This window comes from Triturus cristatus, chromosome 11 (assembly GCF_964204655.1).
Source record: "Triturus cristatus chromosome 11, aTriCri1.1, whole genome shotgun sequence".
In the NCBI taxonomy this organism is placed as follows: Eukaryota; Metazoa; Chordata; class Amphibia; order Caudata; family Salamandridae; genus Triturus; species Triturus cristatus.
In genome coordinates this window covers 711806962-711830068 of record NC_140594.1, presented here as the reverse complement: position 1 = coordinate 711830068, position 23107 = coordinate 711806962, and the positions used below count along the sequence as shown (strand labels likewise).

General features: G+C 43.8%; 1 protein-coding gene across 2 annotated transcripts in view; it reads right to left on the bottom strand.

Annotated features, from left to right (window-relative positions):
- Nucleotides 1-23107, bottom strand: part of STAG1 (STAG1 cohesin complex component) — a 1292585-nt gene that overhangs the window by 634457 nt on the left and 635021 nt on the right. For both annotated transcript variants that reach the window (XM_085634343.1, XM_085634344.1), the window contains exon 11: nt 13156-13254. In XM_085634343.1, coding sequence (XP_085490469.1) covers nt 13156-13254 — 99 coding nt within the window. The remainder of the gene's footprint in view (nt 1-13155; nt 13255-23107) is intronic.

Here is a 23107-nt window from a genome sequence, read left to right as displayed (position 1 = left end):
CTGCATGCCAAGAACAGATGCATACTGGTAAGTAGCATATTCCTTCCCCTATTCCACAGGATGCACAACAGTAATAGGTAAGAAATCTACCTTCTTGGCACAAAATCGTAGGAATACTGTGCATTTGCGCTGCAATAAAAAATATTCTTAGTCACCCTTCACAGGCCCTGTGTAATCTGTATAGTGTGTAATCTGCAGCTCATATGCCTCGAACACTATGTTTTCTGTTATGTTCAGACAGGTGTGGAATCCAGATTTCTACATTCTCTTAACAAAGGAGCTGTGTTGCACCATAGGTCTGTTGCTTTTCTGATCAACTGTGGAGTTAAAATGTTGGAAGAAAATTGATGGAGAATGTGCAGTGGTGGCAGTTTCATTGAAGGGTGAAGGCCAGTTGACTAGGGAGATTGCAGGTGTTTGCATTAGGGGTCTGCAGGTACATGCTTACTCACCTCAATCAATACAATAAGATATTTGGTGTCTGCGGATTTAGAGTACACTGATTCTTTTTTATAAGGTTTAAATTCAGAATTTAATTAAACGTCTTTGGAGTGTCACAAATGAAAAACATCTTTAATTGTTCTTGTAGTTCTCTCAAACTCTGAAACCTCCATAAGAATGTGATACAAGCAGGGGCCACACAAGAACTTGCAAATCATCAATGACTTAAACCACAGTTTCAAAGTTTACTTTTGTTTATTCACATTTCCCCATGGCAAAGCCAGTAGGTCTCAACTGTCAATGTTAATGTCTTTTAGCCATGTTTACTATCGGCACAGCTGCTGCTCAGCCTAGCTGAAAGTCATGGAAGAAAGTGCTATGATGTAGCCAGCACTGGCCGCATCATAGCGCTACTGTTTCATAACACTGCCCTTTAATTTGAGAGCAGCAGTGAAGTTTAGAACTATCAGTTGGAGCCCCGTTGTAATGAGCTTCATTGGTGTCTATACAGCTTGTAGTTTGCGTGTCAGTGGTGGATGTGTGTTTGCACTTGTGTCATATACAGACGGCTGTACTGTATTTAATGTGTCCTCTGTACCAATGTTTATTTTGTCTGACTGTAATTCGGAGGGAGGGTGGAGGGCTCAACCTAGTTTGCTGAAGTACCGCTGGGCGTATCCACAGGACCAGGGCAGCGCTGTATGGACCATCCAGACCAGTTGGGCAGAGCTCAATGGGGGCAAGTGAGCAGCTGCGCACAGGTTCACAGCTGAGGATGCAGCGCTAAGTGCTCAGTTGTGTGGTTCTGTTTTAGTGTAAAGTACATAAATGCCCATTTAGGTTACTGCACTAAAAATCAGACGGATGGGAAAAAGCTGAACATAAACTAGGGTGGGGTTCAAGTTGGGGGTTGGAGAAGAATGACACGGGCAGAGGTGAAAGGAAAAAAAAAGCAATATGGATAAGGTAGACGGCCTGAAAACACAAGTACTCACATGGAGTGCTTGAAGAAAAATAAAGTAGATCCAAAAATGGGGGCAGTGTAAAGAGACAGGGACTTGGTCCATGCTCTAGGGGAAGGGGAACACAAGAGGAGTACATGACACCCGCATGCCATGATGAACATAAAGAAAGTAAATGAGAGAGCCGATGAAGATTTACCAATGGTAAGCTATGGGCGAGCTGTAAGCCCACTGATTTAAAACATGTCTCGCAAAGCAAATAGGTCTGACATATGGGTGAGCTATTGGCTTTGTCAATCGGTTGGGGGGGGAGAAGAATGGGAGGGTGAGTGGTAATGGTGAATGGAATAGAATGGTGGGCAGCATTCTGTAAAGCATGAATCAAATTTAAATTCCACAGATTTTGGAAAGCAAATCCTTACATCTAATGAGGCAATTTATGCAACTTGTTGACATGTTTAAGAGAAGAGAAAACACAACTGTGGCACTTTTTTCTGAAATCTTTTTTTTTAAAGAATTTTTAAGAAGGGGGAGTGGCTTGCAGCCAGGCAAGATGGCAAGCCTAAGTGAGCTCTGCGAGCGTGAGGACCCCCGATATAAATCCGTACACAAATCCTGTAAGCCGACAGCGCAAAAGAAGAACGTGTGAACCGGAAGGTCTGCGGTATGGTTTGCGGCGTTCCTGGGCCCTCTGTGACGAGCGGCCCCTGAGATACCACAGCGAGGGGGTCTGGGGCCTTCCTGACGGGCAAACGCCGGGACCTCGCATGCACCGGCCCCCCGACTAGTGTGTGTGGCAGCGTCTGATGATCTGACGCGCTGCCGGCTGAGGCCGGGGGGCTATCAGCTCCTTCTGACCCAAGACAGTGCCAGACTTCAACCAACTCTCCAGAATACACGGTGAGCTGTGCGGCGCACGAGAAAACGCTCTGGGCAGGGCTGACCGGAAAGTGACGCTGCACCAAGTACCCCGCGCGGGGAGCGGACCACAACACGACCGGCCCGCCGAGTGGAGACATCACCGGGACCTCTGAGGACCGGAGAAAACACACCTGACGCCCCGCACCATCAGGTAGGCACCAATTCTTAGAAGTAGCACCACAAGGAAAATACAGAGGGTGCCCGTGACAGCCGTTCACAGTCAGTGCCTGGGGCGCAACGGCTTCACACACAAGAGCCGTGCCCTCTATCGCCCACAAGACTCTAAACGCGCCATAAGCTACGGGGGCCAATTCCCCTAATCAGCGCACTCTCGCCTGATCGACAGCAGTGACCCCCATCTGTCTCCGGCTGGGACACCGGACTGGCGCTGAGTGCCTAGTATAGCAACCGGCCTACAAACTAAGGGCCACACAGTGCCAAGCCGTGCGAAGATAAATAATTTGACGCCTCTGCGGCCTGGCACTCCAGTGGGGTCAGAGGGCGAGAAACACGAAAGGCCACGCGTGGCGAAACGCAACGCGGCAGGCAGCAGTGATTACTGACCTCACCCCCTCCCACCCCCCGGGGGCCGGCATAACGACCATACAGCGGGCCACAATGGTAGGCCAGGGCCCATGAGGGATGCCCGTTGGAAAGCTGGAGAAATTTGCGTACACTAAAGACCAGGGTGAAAAGCAGCAGGCCACCCCGCCCAGATCGAGGCACCCACGCAGCAGGCCTCAGACTCAGTCACACTTGTGGACATCATGGCCACCCTACAGCAAGTCCAATCCTCTATAGGCACAATCCCACGGACATATCTCTGATCCGAGTTGACTTCTCCAAGCTGTCTGAGAGACTAACCGAGGTTGAGTCCACGACGAAAGTACTGTCCACTGATACAGCAATGTTACAAAGTCAAGTGCGCCAGTTGGAGACAGACAACCGGAAAATCCACACCAAACTAGACGGCCAGGAAGGGCGCTCAAGGCGAAACAACGTATGCATAATTGGCGTACCAGAAAATGTGGGTGGGCCTGCCCTGGACCTTTTAGTTGAAGACCTTGTCAAAAATCAGCTGCAACCGCGTGGATTGTCCAGTTTCTTTTCTGTGGAAAGGGCGCATCGTGTGCCTGGTGGGAGGCCCAAGCAGGGTGCTCCCACCAGACCGATTCTGGCGCGCATCTACAATTTTGCGATCGAAATGCCATTTTGCAAGCGGCAAGAATCACCCCACCGATTCGCCTGGAAAATCAAGTAATCACAATGTACCCAGACTACACAGCCGCTGTCACTAGATGACGACGAGGCTTTATGGATGTTATGAAGGAATTGAGAGCCAGAGAACTGAAATATTCCATGCTCTTCCCAGCGAAACAGAGTGGAGGCGGAAGGGAAGGCATGGTTTTCTGTAACGCCAGAAGAAGCCAGCGACTGGTTGGACGGATGGCGCCCAGCGACGAGACCCGTGAAACCCAGGACCCAGCAACAAAACAGACGCCAGGAGTCACAAGGATCCAGATCCGCAGAATCCAGCAATAAGGGGGATTGAGCAACCCAGCATTGCAGTTCAAGACTCTGTAGCCATGACCACATTCACTGTCCGTCCTCCTAGAGAGTATCGACAATATCTCAACTGGATTTAGTAGAAGTTGGTATATATGTATGTATTGTTTAGAACCAATCATCTTGTTTATATTTTACTTCCTTTCACCTCGCGCCTAGCGCTGTGTTCTTCACGTGTCACCTACGCCGTCACTTCTTGTCATGAGCACAAAGTGCACTACGTCTTGTAGGGTTGCCTCTGCATTTTTTGCAATACAGTGCTGATATACCTGTCTTGCTTAACTTTTTCTAAATATAGGATACCATGAGCACATTCAACAAATAACTCAGAACTTATGTTCGCTCATTGTAATGTCTTGTACATACATATATACCAACTTCTACTAAATCCAGTTGAGATATTGTCGATACTTGCATTGAACTCACCCAGATCTCAACTTGGTCTATGGGTTATACTCCTGTGGCGTTCTACTACCTCCTCCTAGAGAGGCGCACTGACTTTTCGACTTGCCAACGGCCCCCATATGGGGAGCGAATATGGAAAATACCAGGCCTCTGTGGGGGAGAACTGTGTTACATAGAGGGGGCCTCTGACGCTCTCGGACGGACTCTCACCCCCCACTCAAGTACTTGTTATGGGATTAAAACACTCTGCTCAGTTGGGGAGGCGGGTAGTTTGGGATCCGCCAGGCAGGGAGGGGAAAAGAGGGACAGTTCTTGGTTTTCACTTTGTTTTGGTTCTGTTCATCAAATGGCATTCACATCAACAGACAAGGTTAGGCGCTGCACGCAACTTCCTACACCTGTACAATTGCATACGCAAATGGCACATACTAACCCACTGACAGACACCCCAGACAACCCACTCCGAAACCCCGAGGGTGTGGCCCCCCGCTCAAGGTCCTTTCTTGGAACGTGAACGGATTGGGGATAAGATTAAGAGGGGGCTCGTCCTCCGATACATAAAGCATAAATGCCCAGCGATAGCCCTACTACAAGAGACGCACCTAACGGGCTCTGCCACCAAAGCCTTAGACCGATGGGGATACAGGATGGCGGTTCACTCGGAATTCACCTCCGGCTCCCGTGGGGTAGGAATTTTGCTCAATAAAAGTTTCCCGCTTATACTCACTGACTCCTAAACGGATGATCAAGGATGCTTCGCAGCACTGACATGTCAATGGGAGGGGCGTTCCTACAACCTAGTTTCAGTCTATGTTCCACCGGCACTACACCAAACGGCCCTCCCAGCGTTGGGCTCCTTTTTGCTGTCCCTACCTGCGGGAGAAATCATCATGGGGGGGGATTTCAATGCTGTGATTGATGTGTCTCTTGATAAACAACCTCCCAGGGATCCCGGCAGCGCATACCTCAAATTCACAGATTTCACAGAAGCCATGGGCCTAATAGATGTTTGGAGAACTACTCACCCCGAAGATAGGCAATACACATACCACAATAGCCTTTTCAGAATTGATTACATTTTCATGTTAATATCAGACCATTCGCCCCTATACCTGACGTTCTCCTCCCCTAATATAATATGACAGAGGGTGTTCCTAATATATCCAGGATACCTCCAAAATCCCGTAATGAGCAAGGGACTTCGCGCGGCCACGAAGCACTACTTCACTGAAAACTGACACTGTGTCCTCCCCGGTAACACTCTGGGACGCCTACAAAACAGTGCTGCGCGGACAAGCGATTTCACTGATAGCCGGGCATAAGAAATCGCAGAGGCAACAGATGGAAGACCTCAAACGTGGAGTGGCGAAAGCCGAGGCAAACCATACACTTGCTATAACTGACGACACAACACATGCGCTAAGTCTGGCACAGCGAGCATACAAAACATTTGCGTGGGAGGAGGTGAAAGCAAAGCTTACAGCTACAAAACACATCATTTACCAAGTGGGCGATAAGGCGGGCAAGCTTCTTGCCTGACTCAACAAATAAGACCGAGCCAGCAGGTGGCTAGCTCAACTCCGCCTGGGAAATGGAGAGAATCGCAGACCTGCAGCAAATAGCAGACTCACTCGCCTCATATTATATGGGGGTATATACGCGAACAGCCACCAACACACTGGACGCTAACCTTGGCCTTTCTGAAAGATATCCGCATGCCCTCACTACCGCAGGAAGCAGTCTCTGCGCTGGACGCCAAGCATACCGCAGACAAACTCACCTCAGCCATTGGGGCACTCAAACCAGGGAAAGCGCTGGGGCCGAATGGCATACCGATAGAACTTCACAAATGAATGGCAACCCGGCTTACCCCTCACCTTCTCAACATGTACAGGACCAGTTTAGATGCGGGTGTGCTCCCCAGGGACCAGAGACTAGCGACCATAGTCGAGATTCATAAGGCGGGCAAGCCGCCGCAAGAAAGCACATCCTACAGACCAATCTCCCTCATAAATGCCGAAGCAAAAATACTGGCAAAAGCACTGGCAATGTGCCTTCAACCATACCTCACTATGCTGATCCATCCGGATCAATCGGGCTTCATACCCCACCGCAACACAGCCCTAAATCTCCGCAGGCACCGGGGGGTTACAGCCCGCAGTCCAACTATTGCAGAAGATGCAGTCCTCCTTTCGTTGGACAACCGCATGGCTTTTGACATGGTGGAGTGGCCGTTCCTCTTCGCAGTGCTTCTACGTACGAGATTTGGGTCCAAATTCTGTGCCTGGGTACACCTTCTATACCACAAACCCATGGCGCAAGTTGTGGTCAACGGTCGCATCTCAAAGGACTTCCCTCTAATAAGGGAACAAGGCAGGGCTGCCCACTTTCCCCTTTATTATTTGCGATGGTCCTGGAGCCGCTAGTGGCTTGGATCCGTCAAGACCCAGTCATCAGGGAGCTTAAATGGACCATGGGATGGGAAGAGCGCATATCACTATATGCAGACGATATTTTATTATATACGACGTCTCCAGCCCGGTCCTTAAATTGCCTCCTGGACATTTGCACGGCCTATGGCAAAGCATCTGGCTATACTATTAACTGGTCGAAGTCATTGCTATATATCCTTCATGGCCCGCCCCCCCCCCCCCCCCAAATTACAACGAAACTGTGAAATCCAGATAGCGGAACGGGGTTTCATGTACCTCAGAATTTATATCACCCCCCCCAAGCCGAGCACTTCACAAGAAAATCTCATGAAGCCCCTGGCCCGTTTCCGCCGAGATGTGAAACACTGGCGTTCTCCACCACTTACGCTACGAGGCAGAGCGGCCCTCATCAAAATGATGGCTCTGCCCAGATTGTTATATGCCCCACAGAATACCCCCTTTCATATCCCCCCTCCTTTTTTACATTGATAAATACTGAAGTAACCAAACTCCTCTGGGACGGTGGGACAGCTCGTATCGCCATGAAAAAACTGGGTAAGGGGTGGTACGATGGAGGAATCCCCCTCCTACACATACAGACATATTACTGGGCATCACAACTTACTGTAATAAACCAATGGCTCCATGTACCGCAAGACTAGCGTGCATTCCACATGGACCGCCACCTCGACACCGAAGAGATAATGGGAGCGTTCTACAATAACACTAAGAAACCGCACAACACTGGCCCCACGGCCCATACACTACAAATCTGGCATGAAGCACCGAGGGAGATGGGGTGGGAGGGGACCCTTACACAGGTGACGCCACTGTAGGACATCCGGAAACCTGGGACTAAAGCACCAAGGGATTCGGACAATGGGACCTAATAGGGATCTCCAAACTTGGGGACCTGTGGAAGAATGGAGGGGTTGTGCCGTTTACTCAACTCCAAGACACATACAAGCTAGCACATACCGAAACTTATAGATATGCCCAGATCAGAGATGCTTTACTAGCAGCGATTCCGATGGACACAGATACCTGAATCCTCCCCATTAGAGGACAGATTACTCACAGAACACCTCCAAACGAAAGCCATCTCCCTAACCTATCGAAAAATAATAAACTATCAACAGGATCCCACAGTGGCCCTGAAAAGGAAATGGGAGACAGAGGTGGGTGACCTAGATGAGGAGGACTGGCAAACGGCCCTGATGTCCCAGAGGGAAGTAGCAATCCCATCCACCCTTAGGTTGCTACAATTAAACATTCCTACACCGCATCTCTTACACGAGAACCCTGCTATACAAGATAGGTAGGGCGGACACTCCATTCTGCGTCCAACACTGCGGTGCTGAGGGCACTTTCTGGCACACACTCTGGGACTGTCCACGGATCTCCCCTTTTTGGAATGCTATCCTACTCACAATGTCCCAAGTTACTAAAGTAGTGATCCCGCTTGCTCCAAAACGCTGCTTACTTTACATATGGGAGCCCAGGGATCTGAACCACACAGAACAGGACTGGGTAACGCTGGGGACGACCTTAGCCAAACGCAACATAGCCCAGTGCTGGGGTTCGGAACTGTCCCCGATGCACCAGCAATGGTGTCGAGACATGGACCACACGATGGTGACCGAGAAATCTGTTTACACACACACACACACACACAAGGAGGTTGCCCCAAAAAATGGACGAGGGTGTGGGGAAAGTGGAATTTTCGGGGCGATATCTGCGAGCCTCCCCCACCAGAACAGGAATAAATCAAGATTGTCGTCGATGCATGCCACCGAAAATTCTTGGCTGTACTACATAACTGTTGATGCGATTCTAATTTTCAATAAAATCTTTCTAAAAAAAAAAAGTCTTTTTAAGTTAAAACTGCACAACATTTGGTAAATTTTTAGTATGGGTGCACTAAAGCCACACACTAGGAAATTATCTTATTGTTTACAGCACAATTGGTAACTAGAACTAGATAATTATGAAAACATCCAACTGCAAATACATGCATGTACAATAAAACCAGAAGACAATTTGCATTTGACAGGAAAGGGAGGATGTGGAGCAACGGCCAGGGCTGCCAACTTTGGAGCTGGGGCAACCAGGTTATAGTCTCAGTCAGCTCAACATTCTGTGATTCTGGGCAAATCACTTAATCTCCGTGTGCATGCAAAAAAGGAGTGTGTGCAATATAACTAGTGGTCATGTAAAGCGCTCAGGGCCTTTAGGCCCAATTCGTGCTCTATATATAAAAAAAGTGATTCCAAGATGGCCCTTACGTATACACACATCCTTGACATTTTCCTATTGCTGATACTGTGACCCGACACGTAAACGCGCACTAGGCAACAGGAAGACTTTTGTAACAAGAGGTTTATACAACTGCAGTGCGTAAATCTGCAACTCTTAAATCACGATCAGATTTTGGAAACAATGTATTCCTTTTAAAATAGCACAAACACTTTGCTACGAATAAATATATTTAAATCCATGCCTGGTATTGACTATCTTTAAGGTGCTTGCACATGGATCCTCTTTCGCTCAAACTTAACACTTAACACAGAAACTCACATGTCTTATAATGTATTCAGAGGTTTAAGTGACACCGGATATCTTTAGGCGTGGGCTGGTTGAGGGCAGAACAGACACGAGGGTGGATGGCGGCAGATGAAACAGACAAGTGGGGGAGCGAGATGAAATAAGGAACGGACGGGAGAAGTAATGGACATAGGCAAGGGGGATGGGAGGTAAAAGAAGCAACATATGTTAGACAGCCTGAAAACCCAAGCACTCATATGGAGTGCGTGAACAAACAAAAAAGGAGGTAAAAAAACGGGAGCAATGGAAGAACAAAAGTACTTGGTCCGTGCTCTAGGGGAGGGACAAAGGGCATGACACAGGCATGCCGAGACAAATGGGAACAGACCAAAAGAAAGCGATGTTGAAGCTAGCTAATTGTAAGCTATGGGCAGGCTGTAAGCTCACGAACTGTAAAAATAAAATGTCTTGAATAGACTGAGCATGTGTTGTTTAGCAGAGATCTAAAAAATGAATAGCTGCTTACAAAAAAAAAAAAAAAAAAAAGCTGCAATACCATTGGCATTAACCGAGCTCGTAAATCACAAGTCAACATATCGTGCTGTCAACAATATCCACTAGTTTTAAATTTTTTACCATCTTCTGTACAATCCGATGGGGGTCATAAAACCTTTGCAGATGGGAGAACACACTCAGAAGCACAGATAACAGGGAGGAGGAAGAGGTGGAGGACGACAAGTTAGGTACTATAAAATGTAAAAAAAAACACCCAAAGGGAAAAGTCTTGAGATTGTGAGGAAGAAAAGATAAACCACACAAGCCACCAGAATCAACTTAAAATAACTGTTGGTGTTTACAGTGGGTGTACAACAGGAACATCGGCAGACATACCGTAGAGTAAGGAGGAGAAGATTAAGCCGCTTATACAGGCAAGATTAGTCATCACCACCAAGGAAGACACTGCATTAAAAATACCCACAATAAACAATGAAAGACCAAATGTTGGCTGGCTCAAAAGTAAATGTAGGGTGTGGCTTAATAAGAGCCAAAGAAGTGGAATTCTCTTGCTCAATCCAATTGTCAGAGCATGTATGGTGTAGTTTACTTTTTCCAAAAGTGATGCCCAACCCAAATGAATTTTATGAGTTCACATTAAAATGAGAGATTGTAAGGCGACACTAAACTAAGTCTAGTGGAATGAAAAGCAAAGGAGGAAACTCACAAAAGCAGAAAGGTGATGGCTCCAAGTTAAAGGCATTGGGGTTATGTAACTATAGTCTGCTGCTCACCTTTTGCATGAAGATGATTCTACTAAAGAACGCCTTGAGTTGCTCATTCTTACTACTGCCCTTTATTATTTTGACTACTAAATACTGTGGTCTTAAAACGCCCATAACAAATCTATATCACACAATTTTACAACACACGTTGCTTCATAGAGTGCATTTCTCAAACGTGTCCTTCACTCCAACTGATCCTCACTCAATCAAGGGTTCGTTTTAAGACCATTTTTCCGTTCTCACCCACACAAAAAAATTATAATGCTTACTCGCAACAAGGTAGTCTGGTTTATGGAGGCTCGTCCTTTATCTCATGAGCTGCTTTTGAAACACGCTCGGGGCATTTCGAAAGCTTACACTCTGCATTTAGGAAAAAGAGAAAGACCTGGCTTTTGGGCATCCGTTTTGTTTTTCGAGATTCCATATTCCAAATATGAGGCAAGGTTTTCAATTAAAAGAACAGTTATGTGGGCCAAAAGCACAGAAACTCAATCTCATAGGCGCTGTCCAGCTAGGCATCATAGGGCACCGTTTCATAAGTTAAGTTAAAGCTTAATTCTGGTCAAACTAGACTGGAAGATTGCTAAGACAAACCCTTCAGCAGCCTGCAAAGGACTCCTCTTCCCACCAAGATACTGCTCCTCCAGGAGCCAGAGTACTGGTGGAAACAAGATCTTTCGATCTGAATGTTATTTATCTATGGGCAGTAGAGGCCCGGGGAGAACCCAGAATCGAGAGAGGAGAGAAACAAGTCACCTGCACCAGTACTACTTCAAGCTTGCCATGCCTCGTCCAGATCCCTCTTGCAGAGTTAGACTTCCTTTTACCACTCCTTGTATACTGACAAGTTAAGATAACTAAGGTCTGCTAGCAACTTTCTTAGTGTCTAATGCATTGAAGGGTTCCCAAACACAGAAAAACAGATATTTGTGGGGGCATAAAGAGGCACTAAATGCACAATAATCATGTTCCTCGTTCTCCTATCTTTCCCTCACCGTTTTCCATAACTTTTTTATCCATTCTCTCTACTGCATTTTGAAAGCAATACAAAGAGCCATACAATTAACTTAATATTTTTCTTTTTTCTAGTCTTGCATGTTTTATCTGGCAAAAGTACACTTTGTAACGAATTAACACCATCCTCCCTTTCTTCTTTGTCTAAAATGTGCCCGGACAGCAAGAGAAAGTTTAACACAATATTCTTTATAAAAAATTCACTGCTTACATCGATATCCCTTTACCAACAAGTACACTGAACATCAGCAGTCAAGTAGTTCAAAATTACATTCAAAAAGAGCCTTCACTGTTCAACATTTTTTTTAATTTATTTGTAGTTTTATAGAATGCAAACTCAACCTTTGGAGTGCTTTACCTGAGCATCAGTTACATTACACAAGTTCATATTAATATTTTTTTTTTCTTAGGGCATGGGGAGATTAAGTGATTTGCCCAAAATTACAGGATATTTAGCGGGCCTCCCGAGACTCGAACTGGGTTCCCACATTCAAAAGTGGGCAGCTCTGGTCATAACGTCACATTTTCTCACTGTTAAAAAAAAAAGCATGTATGTAACAGCCTCAGCAATAAAATAAAAAATACAAAACAAGACCATCCCACCCAAAGGTCAGATTTGATAATTCGCTGAGATCAGAACCTGCACAAAATTGCCACTCCAGTCTGTATATAGTTCACCCATCAGAGCATGTATTGCGGTCTTCTGACAACTAAAGGGGCAGGCCTCCGAACGCAACCTTACAGAACTAATTGTACACTAAACTAGGGGAGCTTGCAGCTATTTTGCCACTTCAAATCGCACTCAGATTTTCCTCTAATTCCATTACACGCCTAGCACTCTACGTTGATAAACAGGTGTCTGACTTCATGCTCCTCAACCCATGTGCATAAATCTTGAGTTGTAAACATATTATGAGAGACATGCACAGGTTAACAAAAATATGAGAAGTAGATGCCAAAGAAACAAGGCCTTGGGAGGTAAAGGAAACAAGAACAGGATATGGGAGAGGGCCAGAAAACCCAAGTAGTCATATGAAGTGTTAAAACAGAATGAAAAAAGTAGCTCCTACAATGGGAGCAGTGGATAGATACCAGTACTTGGTCCATGCTCTTGGGGACGGCTAAACACAAGAAGAGGCAAGAAGCATGCATGCCATTGACAAATGGGAACAGAGGATACGAGAGTGACAATGGAGCGAGCAAATGGTAAGCGTATGGGCAGGCTAAAGCCTAGCGATTGGGGGAAAAAAGTCTCTTCGAGACAGCGCATGTGCGGTTTTCCTGAGACATAATACATTCGTGATTTCGGTTAATGGAAAAAACATGGTTTCTGCTTATTCCGTGCATATGAACAAATGTAACCTCTCTGAAAACTCACCTTTTAAATTTTGGGATTTATCTGCAGTACTGGGAAGAGTATGTCATACTAAATATTAATACTGAGGTCAGACTAGAAAAACTCAAGATGTGTACTTTATCATACTCCAAATGCAGCAAAAAATATTTCAGCTTTAGTTTTCCTGGCACTATTGAAATAACCTTAAAAATAAACAGCATAACATTCTTTAAATATAATATTGTTCAGCTTACCTTGAATCGGTTCGTAAAAAGTTCCAGTTTAGGAAACAGTTCTCTGTTAGTGTATAGGCTCTGCAGTGCTTTCAAACATTTTAACCTCACTTCACCTTGCTGAATGAAAATAAAAGACTATAAGGTAACAGCAATTCACAAAACCATTTACAGTGTGCATCTGAATACCAATCATAGCGTATTTCTAACACCATCAAGCTGCAGATGTAAATTATTAACTAACTACTAAGGTTCCCACTCCAGCACTTCTGACATTTGCTAATGAGTGTTTTAAAACTTGCAACATGCTTTACTAAATGCTGCCCAAGCCTAAATTGCTTTCGGACACACTTCTAGTACACAGGCACAAGATAGTTCCAATGGAACTCACTATTTGGCGAATTTTGTCTTTTTTTGGAATATCAAAATGAACCATCAACGCTTCGTTTTTTTCCCTCATAAATGCCATAGTATTTTGTTCACACAGATTTTTTTTAAATAATCAACAGATTATATAATGCCCAACTTTCAGGGGGTTTATCCACCAGATTACATTGTACTTGGTCAATTCCTATTCTGGTTGTTTCTACATGCTGCCTCAGTTAAACAGTTTATGAACAACAAACCTAGCTAGCAATACATTTCTACACTGAGGAAATAGTAATTGGTGTAAATTGCCCAAAAATTCTCTTAAATATACGTGTTATGAAAAGAAAATTACAATAATTTTAAATGAAAATATTGCATAAAGTGCCCGCAGATAGTAAATTCTAAAAATATCTGTGCAATAAATATTTAGATTGACTTGCAGCGGAGAGAAAACAGTTTTCATAGGCTCAGAAGGGTGCTTCACAGCCTAGAAGCCACACTTGAATTTCATTGTCATTGTGCGCTCACCATTTCTAATTTGAAGTTAGAAAATGATACACCATTGAGTTGGGGTTGCAAACTAAAGAAACTTTTTAAAAAAATCAAAATTGAGAGGTCACACGACAGTTAACCACTATATGACAAACTTTATTCAGATGCAGAAGCACCCATAAAATTAGCATACACACCAAAAACAATAAAATAAATGTAATATAAACAGTAGATAGTTAAGAATAAATAGCAGCAATTAAAACTAACAAAATTTAACAAGGTTAGCAGCATGATTATAAACGTATAGAACTGCGAGCTCCTACAGCCGATCTTAAAAAGGAACCAATGTGCAAAATAACCATCAGACATTTGTAGCAATTCGAAAGCTACCTTGCACTGTCTAATGTTATACTTCTTTTTCAAAAACAGGATAAAAAAAGGTCTTGTATATCTTTCATAAAATCCACAAAAGACCGTAAAATGCAACATTGATTAGCTTGACTTTTCTTCATAAGTGCAGGGACTGGCATCAAGGTTCCTTCTAAAACCCAACGAGAAACTGTAGATATTTTGCTGTGTTGGTTCTAAAGCGGAATAGTAGGGAGTATTCCCAGCATCACTGTGCACGCCAAAGATAGATAGTGGGGCAATATGATGGACGCTGAGGTAGATGGAAATATAGAATTTCCCTTCTGCTTCCGTGACCCTCCAAGAGTGCTCATAGTTGAGCAGTGCTCGTTGAACCTGCTTAAATTGATACAGGTTGCTGGATCCGTAAAGGTTTGTTGTAGGCAGATTTAGCAATATTCAGATTTAACAAAGGCCAACCAAGGAATCCGAAGGTCTCCGTCATAGGAGACAATTCATTATGATTTCTCTTGACAGAGAAGCCCCCTCATTTTTCCAAATGACAAGCCATAAAGAACAGGGCCGGACTTTAATGAGAACAACTAATTAAGGCAGTCCGAGCTCTTCCTGACAAATAAAATGGGAAGAAGATATAGGGACTGAGCGAAGTGTCCTGCAAAATCTGTTTCCTTTAACCTGAATGGCCTCACATTGCGAAATGCCCCACACTTCTGCCCCATACATCGCAATGGGAATACACTGTGAATCTGTAACAGAGGGGCAATGGGGCACCCCCTCACTGGTTGTCAGAGGCTATATAGGGAGTCGATTACCCTAGATAGCTTTATTCCATGCTACACAATGTTTGGTGTTCACGACCCTGTGGCAGAAAAGGTGACCCCCCCCTCTGTAAGAAAAAGTGCTCGTACTACTCAAGCAATTGACACCAACTGATAAAATAGGAAGCTCTTTACACTTTGAGCTCGATAACAATGTGTAATTTTACGAAGTTTGTACATAAATCTAATTCTGCCATAAAATCCACAGAGGTAAGCACCAGAAGGCGCAGAGCCTTTGGCATAGGTGTCATAAGCACTGTGTCATCTGCTTAAAGGAGTGTGGGTAAGTTTGCTTTTAATTTGCAGTACGTCAGAAGTCATTTTTGTTAAGAAGGGGTGGAGCTCATTGAAGTACAAAATAAACAAAAGAGGAACTAAAACACAACCCTGTCGCACACCGCGGAGAATGTCGATATAGACGGAGACCTCACCCTGCAAGCTAATTCTAACCCGAGCTTTCATATTGAACAAAAATGCAAGAAAGTGCACAAATCCTACATCTAGAGCTCATAAAATAAGCATTTGCCATAATTTAGATCGATTGACAGTCAAATGCTGAGGTCAGGTTCGTGAAAGTCAAATAAAGAGGGGTTCGTTTGGCTGCAGTAGATTGACAATGATTTGCAATTTAATTACAAGAAAAGGAGGCTACATTATGCATTATTCCTTTAATGCATCTCCAAGCAGCCGCTACATCACAAAGTAAAGGTTCCAGAACATTAACATACAATAGGCATGAGACACAGACCATCTGCCTCTTTTAAATGCGGCTCCGAGCAGATAAATAACACTTTTCCTATGTCTCTCACATTTGTCTGATTTTATGATTATTGGTTTCTTAAACCGTATTTTTTTTTTATAGGTGCGTGGTCTTTACCCCACCCCCCTACCCCTGATTCCTAACTGATCTCCAATTTTCGGAGATTCCCCTTACTAAACTCTCCTTGACTCGCTAACACGTCGCGCAAACTTTGTTGGAAGGTTTTTCTCATTACCGCCTATAATTTTTGGCCTTGCGCCTACTGTCTTTATTGAGGTTTAATCCTTCCTAGACCGGTGGGCTCGACGGAGCTTTGTCTTGAATAGGGGATTAGAGGAATGACCCTCGGCAAACAGGACGCCGCATCACCGCGTTGCCGAGGGCCATTCCTCAACATACTACGTACCTTCCCCTCCAGCTATTGCTGGTTTCAATTGAGGCCTCGCGTTACCACTGAGACGGTCTTCAGCTTCTGCTAAGACACGCGAGCGCGTCAGTTACCAGACACTAGTCTGGTTCAGAAACAGCTGATCTCGATTTAAAAAAAAAGCCTCCCTGCATAAAAAAAAATTAAAAAAAGGGGAGATAGAGGCAAGCCTCAATTGACTTTAATAACTTGTCCTTTGAGATAAAAAAAGCTATAAACAACCTAAAGTGTTGCTATGTCTGACATTGACTCAAACGAGGCTGTTGCTCCCACTCCTAACCTGGATAATTAAGCCTTTAAAAAGATTATACATAAAGAAATTAGGTCTTGCATGCTTGAGACCTTAAACCAGGTCGTGATTTCTAAGAGGCCATTCCCTAACAAGGAATTTAACTTTACACAGAGCCAAGTCCACCATGACTCCGACGACCTGGTGGAAATTAGGGGGAAAAGACGTAAGAAAAATAAAAACATTGAGCCTCAAACCCCCAAGAGCACAATGGGAGGTCCTAGCACGTCGACAACCTCAGGATGTCTTAGCACCTCAATAATTAATGGAAGCCATCGTGCTTCAAACTCCCAAGGTGTCCTCAGCGGTACAACCTATCATGGTGTCCTTAGCGGCACAAGATATGTGGGCGTCCCTAGCGGCACAAAACATCTTGGTGCTCGTCCTGAAAATGGGAGATAAAGGTAATGATTATTATACTGAAAATGATGAGGAAGGTTCAAACATTCTAGACGAACATGTCCTAGACCTGGATGACGACTATGACCAAGAATTCGACACAACCCAGAGGATAAACTCCCTTCCACTTCCAAAGACATTATCCTCAATCATTTGGGGAAAGAAATGTTCTCCCCATCCAACATAAGGCATCCCAGAAGCTCAGAATGGTGGCCACAGGACCACATGGCCAAATTTATCAAGAAATGGTTGAAAAACCATTTAGAAAGATACCAGAAACATGCTCAGAGCTGAATGCTCCAGACTTTCGATTCCTGATAAGACCTGCCAAACCCCTAATTTAGACCCAGAATTAATCAAATTTCTTTTTAAACTCGGGAGACCCAAGAAAAGGTATGGAGAGATCCCTCAAGGGATGAGAAGATCGCGTCCTTGATATCCTGGGCCCTCTAGCAAGAATTATCGACTCTGCCGAAGAGTGCCATATTAATGGCACACCCCTAGACACTGATTTAGTTAGGGGATGGAGCCAAAGGGCAATGATTTTTTTGGGCAACGCCAACGCTAGCCTTAGTGCAGAACGAAGAAGGATTGTTCTCACCAAAATTAGCCCAAAACTCTCCGAAATGGCAGTCAGAGAACCATCCCAAAACCCTAAGGAACTACTTTTTGGAGAAGACCTAATCAAGCCACTGGGCAAGTACGTGTCCACATTCACGGCCCTGGACAAAGCACAACAAAATATGAAGAAGGTATTCAATCCTAACCTTTTTGGACAGGCCGGAAGAAGGGGCCTCTCTTCCGGCCGCTTCAACCAAAGGCCCTACTCAAGATTTCGCTCGTATGGAAGAGGCTTCCAACCCTCCAATGTTTCCCCAGTTCTACCCCCAAAGAGGGAGAGCCCCTCGCTAAAGAGGCTTCAAATCCCGTGGCTCAACCAACAACAATAATACCCAAAGTGAGTATTATACCCCTTCTTCCTACTCCTCCTTTCCCCCAAAAGGTGGGAGGCAGACAGATTCTTTTATCAGAACTGGAAATTAATTACACACGATCCATGGGTAATAAACACTGTGAAGGGCTTCATGATAGATTTTGTAGAGACGCCTATACAAGCCTTCTTTCCAAGAGATATCCCACTCAATCCAAACCAGCAAAAAATAATAGAAGAAATATCCTCCATGCTCCTCAAAGGAGCAATTATAGAAGTTCCCATGGAAATGCTGAGATTTATAAGTACACTGTTCCTTGTAGAAAAGAAAGAGAAAGGTTGGAGACCGGTTATAAATTTGAGGGAACTGAACACATTTCTGGTTTACAGACACTTCAAGATGGAGGGCATTCAACTTTTGAGAGACCTTTTACTAGACTTAAAAGATGCCTACTTTACCGTCCCAATGGCCAAAGTATACCAACCATTTCTTCAGTTCATGTGGAAAAATCACCTCTATCAGTTTCAAGCCCTACCATTCGGTCTCTCCTCTGCCCCATGGTGTTTCACCAAGGTGATGAGGACCGTTGCCTCATCCATAAGGGAAAGAGGCATTCGTATTATTGTGTACCTAGACGACATCCTTCTAATGTCCCAAGACCTTTCACAAATACTCGAAGACCGTTATGGACCTATTAGAAAGCCTGGGGTTTATTATAAACAATGAGAAGTCGATTCTCTCCCCTTCCAAAAAGCATGGAATTTTTAGGCTTCACTGTAGATACAACGAAGTGTCTCCTCCTTCTCCCATCGAAGAAAATAACCAAGATCAAGAAAGAAATAAGACATGTCCTGCAACGACAAAATGTAACTTAGAGAGAACTAGCGAAACTGCTAGGCCTCCTATCCGCCTCCATTCAATGCATTTTTCCGGGTCCCCTAAATTATTGAGTTCTTCAAAGAGTAAAAGCAAGAGCTTTGAGATCGGGCCTGTAGTACGAAGACCAGATTGTCCTAGACCAGGAGGCAAGATCAGAACTAACCTGGTGGTTAGAGAACCTAGAGGCTTGAAATGGCAAAGCAATCTTTGGCTCAGTACCAGAGTTTATTTTAGAATATGATGCGAGCCTTCATGGCTGGGGAGCATGCCTACTCGACCAGAACACGGACGGTTTCTGGTCGGAGGAGGAATCTTCTAGGAAGTTTATATGGTGAGAACTGACAGCTGTTCTTTATGCGTTAGTTTCAGACACTCTCTCTCCAGGGCAGATCAGTTATTTTAAAGATGGACAATATATCTGCAGTAGCCCACATAAATCGTCTGGGAGGTACCAAATCACCGGACCTTTCAAATTTGGCCAGGAAACTCTGGATGTTCTGTCTGGAACACACAATTGCTCTAAGAGTGGAGTACCTCCCATGGAAATCGAACATTTCTGCAGATTGGAACTCGAGGTTCCTTTTAGATCACAGCGATTGGAAACTCAACGCATCAGTATTCCACTGTCTAAACCAAATTTGGGGTCCCTTAGAGATCGACCTTTTTGCGAGAAGACTTACTTTCCAGTTAGAGAATTACTTCAGTTGGATGCCCGACCCGGGTGCTCTGGCTGTGAACGCATTTCTCCAGCCTTGGTTAGGACTCAAAGCCTATGCCTTTCCCCCATTCTCCATGATTCACAGAGTTCTTCAGAAAGTGAGACTAGACCAATGCTGTCTTGTCCTAATAACTCCCTTCTGGCCATCTCAAGCCTGGTTCCCCACAACTCTAGAACTAGCTTGCTCCCCCCCTTAATTCCTACCCTAGAGAATATTCTTACAGACGTAAATGGAGCAAGCCACCCTCTAATACAAACAGGGAGTTTGAACCTACTTGCCTGGATAGTGTCAGGAGATCCAATGAAGTCTCAGGACTTCGTTGACAGCTGCAATTCTCCTCAGAGAGTCGTGGTACCCAGGCACTCACTACAGGTATAACATATGGAAACGATGGGTTTGTTGGTGCCTGAAAAGAAATCTGGATTCCGTGGAGGTTCCTATCGTTGACATAGTTCATTTTCTTGTAGAACAATTCGAAAGGGGCCTCACCTATAGATCGATCAACTGTTATAGATCAGCTATCCCCACAGGCCATGTCCTTGTTAACGGGAAAACGGTAGGTAAGAATGTCATTATCTGTAGAGTAATGAAGATTATTCGCTTGAGGAGACTTCCTAAACGCAAATACGATTCTCTCTGGGACGTTAATCTAATTCTTGACCTTTTTTCCAATTGGCCTATTAATTCTCAACTGAATAGAAAATTACTTTCCTTCAAGCTCGCCACACTGATATGTTTAGTTTCTCGTCGAAGGGTTTCTGATGTCAAAGCCCTTGAAATCACCAATAGATCTTATAATATGTTTGGTGTTAAATTTGAAGTATTTAGGAGGACCAAGACTATGTCTGACTCCATATTTTATCCACAGTTTGGCTTATTGCCTAAACTTTGTGTGGTTGACTGCACGAGAGTATGATCGCAGAATGAATGGACTTCGTGCTGAAGGTGAGAATCAACTACTTACTTCTTTCGTTAAACCTCATTAAGGTATTACTTCAACTTCTATCGATAGATGGGTTAAAAATGTTCTGAATTTAGCAGGTATTGATTTAAAGAAATTACAAGCTCACTCTGTCAGAGATGCTATGGCAAGTAATTCCTTCTGGTCTGGTGGTAAGTTGGATGATATTCTCAAAGCTACTGACTGGTCTAATGCTAGTACATTCGCAAGACATTACTGCAAACCAACTGAGCATATGTCTAATGCAGTCTTACAAAGCTACCAACATGCATAATGTAGCCTCCGTGTTCTTGTAATGAAATTGTGATATTCCTATTACTATGACCAGAGAATCTGGATTTCATTAAAGACATGGAGGCTGACATTATCCCTCCCATCCATTCCCACGGATGATTAAGACTTACTCTATTTCTGATATCTTTATAATGTTTCTTATATCGTTTAAGAATTGTTTTTTCAATGTGCAGTGCATTGTCTTTCATTCTATCCTTTCTGGAAATACTCATTTATATTTCTTTTTCAGGTAACCTCTCATAATCCCATGAAGTTTGGCCTGTTGGTTCCTTCATTCTTCTTCATCATTCCTTTTACACTGGATTATATTCAAACGTTTGGAAGTTCTTCAAGTTGGGACGTAGGCCTTTCTTATCCGCATTTTAAAAGAGGCAGATTGTCTGTGTCTCTTGCCTATTGTATGTTAATGTTCTGGAACCTTTACTATGTGATGTAGCGGCTTCTTGGAGACGCATTAAAGGAATAATGCATAATGTCAGCCTCCGTGTCTTTAATGAAATCCAGATTCTCTGGCCATGGTAATAGGAGAATCGCAATTGTCAGATAGTTTAGTGACACTATATGAGCATCAATAGCAGTGCGAAGTGGGGGTTGAAAATTAATTACATCAAAAAGTAACAATGAAATTCACTGAAAAAATACACTTAAAAAGTTAGGATTCTAGCTCATACGTACAAAAACTGTGGAACTCACCCGTTATGGTTACCAATGCCCACAACACGGCATAACCTGCACTGCCCACCATGCTAAAAAACACACCGATATGTCAATGGTACAGAAACAGCTATCAAGAGCATGGTAGGCAGTGAGTGTTACGGTGTGCTTTGTGTGTATCTGCAATCGTAACTGGTGAATTTCACTGGACACTCGGATCTTTATATATATATATATATATATATATATATATATATATATATATATATATATATATATATATATATAGAGAGAGAGAGAGAGAGTGTGTGTGAGAGAGAGCGCACGCGAGAGAGAGAGCACGAGAGAGAGCGCTCTATTTGTTTTACTAAAAAAATTGTTAAACCAATGTTATAGATAGCTGTTGAAATAAGGTAAAAAGCTACAACCAAGAAAACCTGGAGGTAACTACAACTTGCCCCCGCTACACGCTGCTTAGGACTCCCCTTATTACATCACTCATGACATGTTAAATTACATCATTGGTGACATCACTGATGAAATCTAAATATCATTGATGATATCATGCAATAATTGTGAGTGTTGTCTATAGCTTGTGGGCTTAAAGAAAAGTAACAATTCCACTTGCATTAATGGAATTACTTTTTAAAGACGTGACCTGCAATTTTAAGGTAAGAGGTCGGCAGTTGAACATCTGCCACTGTATAGACCCCTTCTGTATGGGCTTATGGACGCTCATTTCAGTAAAATACACTACTCACATTCCTGAGATGGGCATAATGGCATACTACCTTACAGTCATGCTCACAGTAACCGCAGGATAAAAGAAACCTCCAAGTGGGACACCTCTACCTTCTACATTATTCAAAAAACTTCAATGTCCAAAATATCTAAGAAGTTCTAAAACTAAAACATGCACACCTTATAGCATTCGTCTATATCTCTGTATTACATTTCTCTAACATGGGCACGTGCCTAGATATCCATCAAGTGTTAATGTATTGCCAACAGCAGCTTTGCCCTTTCTCACAGATGACTGCCTCTTACACTTGCTGTTTTTTAACAGCTGACCACCAACATATGAATCCACATACTGAAAAGGTATTCCACCTAAACAGACTCAAAAGTATTGTCTGAGTGAAGAGAGTGCTATACTAGGTGCTTTTCATTGGCAGCCGGGTCTCTATGCACTTAAATGTCCTGTCGCACACTATGCCATGGAACTTGAATGAATGCCATCTTTATTCATAACTGTTATAGTATTGTAATGCTTCAGAAAGTTTTCAACCATAGGGTATTAAAGGCGAATAATCTACTAACTGCTAGGATTACGAATTCAGCAAGGAGACAACTCAGGGGTTGAAAGCATAAATTAATAGTTGAATGCATATATAATGAGATGTTTGGAGCTTCCAGGCTGTGCTCAACAGAAGCAGTAAGATCAAGATCATAGCAATGTGAGAATATAGATGGGCAAACTAATGCAAACATGAAAACGAGGCTCTGTAACTGCTGGAATGAAGTCTTCTGATGTTCATCCTAACATTTGCTTATAATCTTCACATTTTCTATTTTTTAGGTTGCCCCCTTTTGAATTATATATGCTAATTT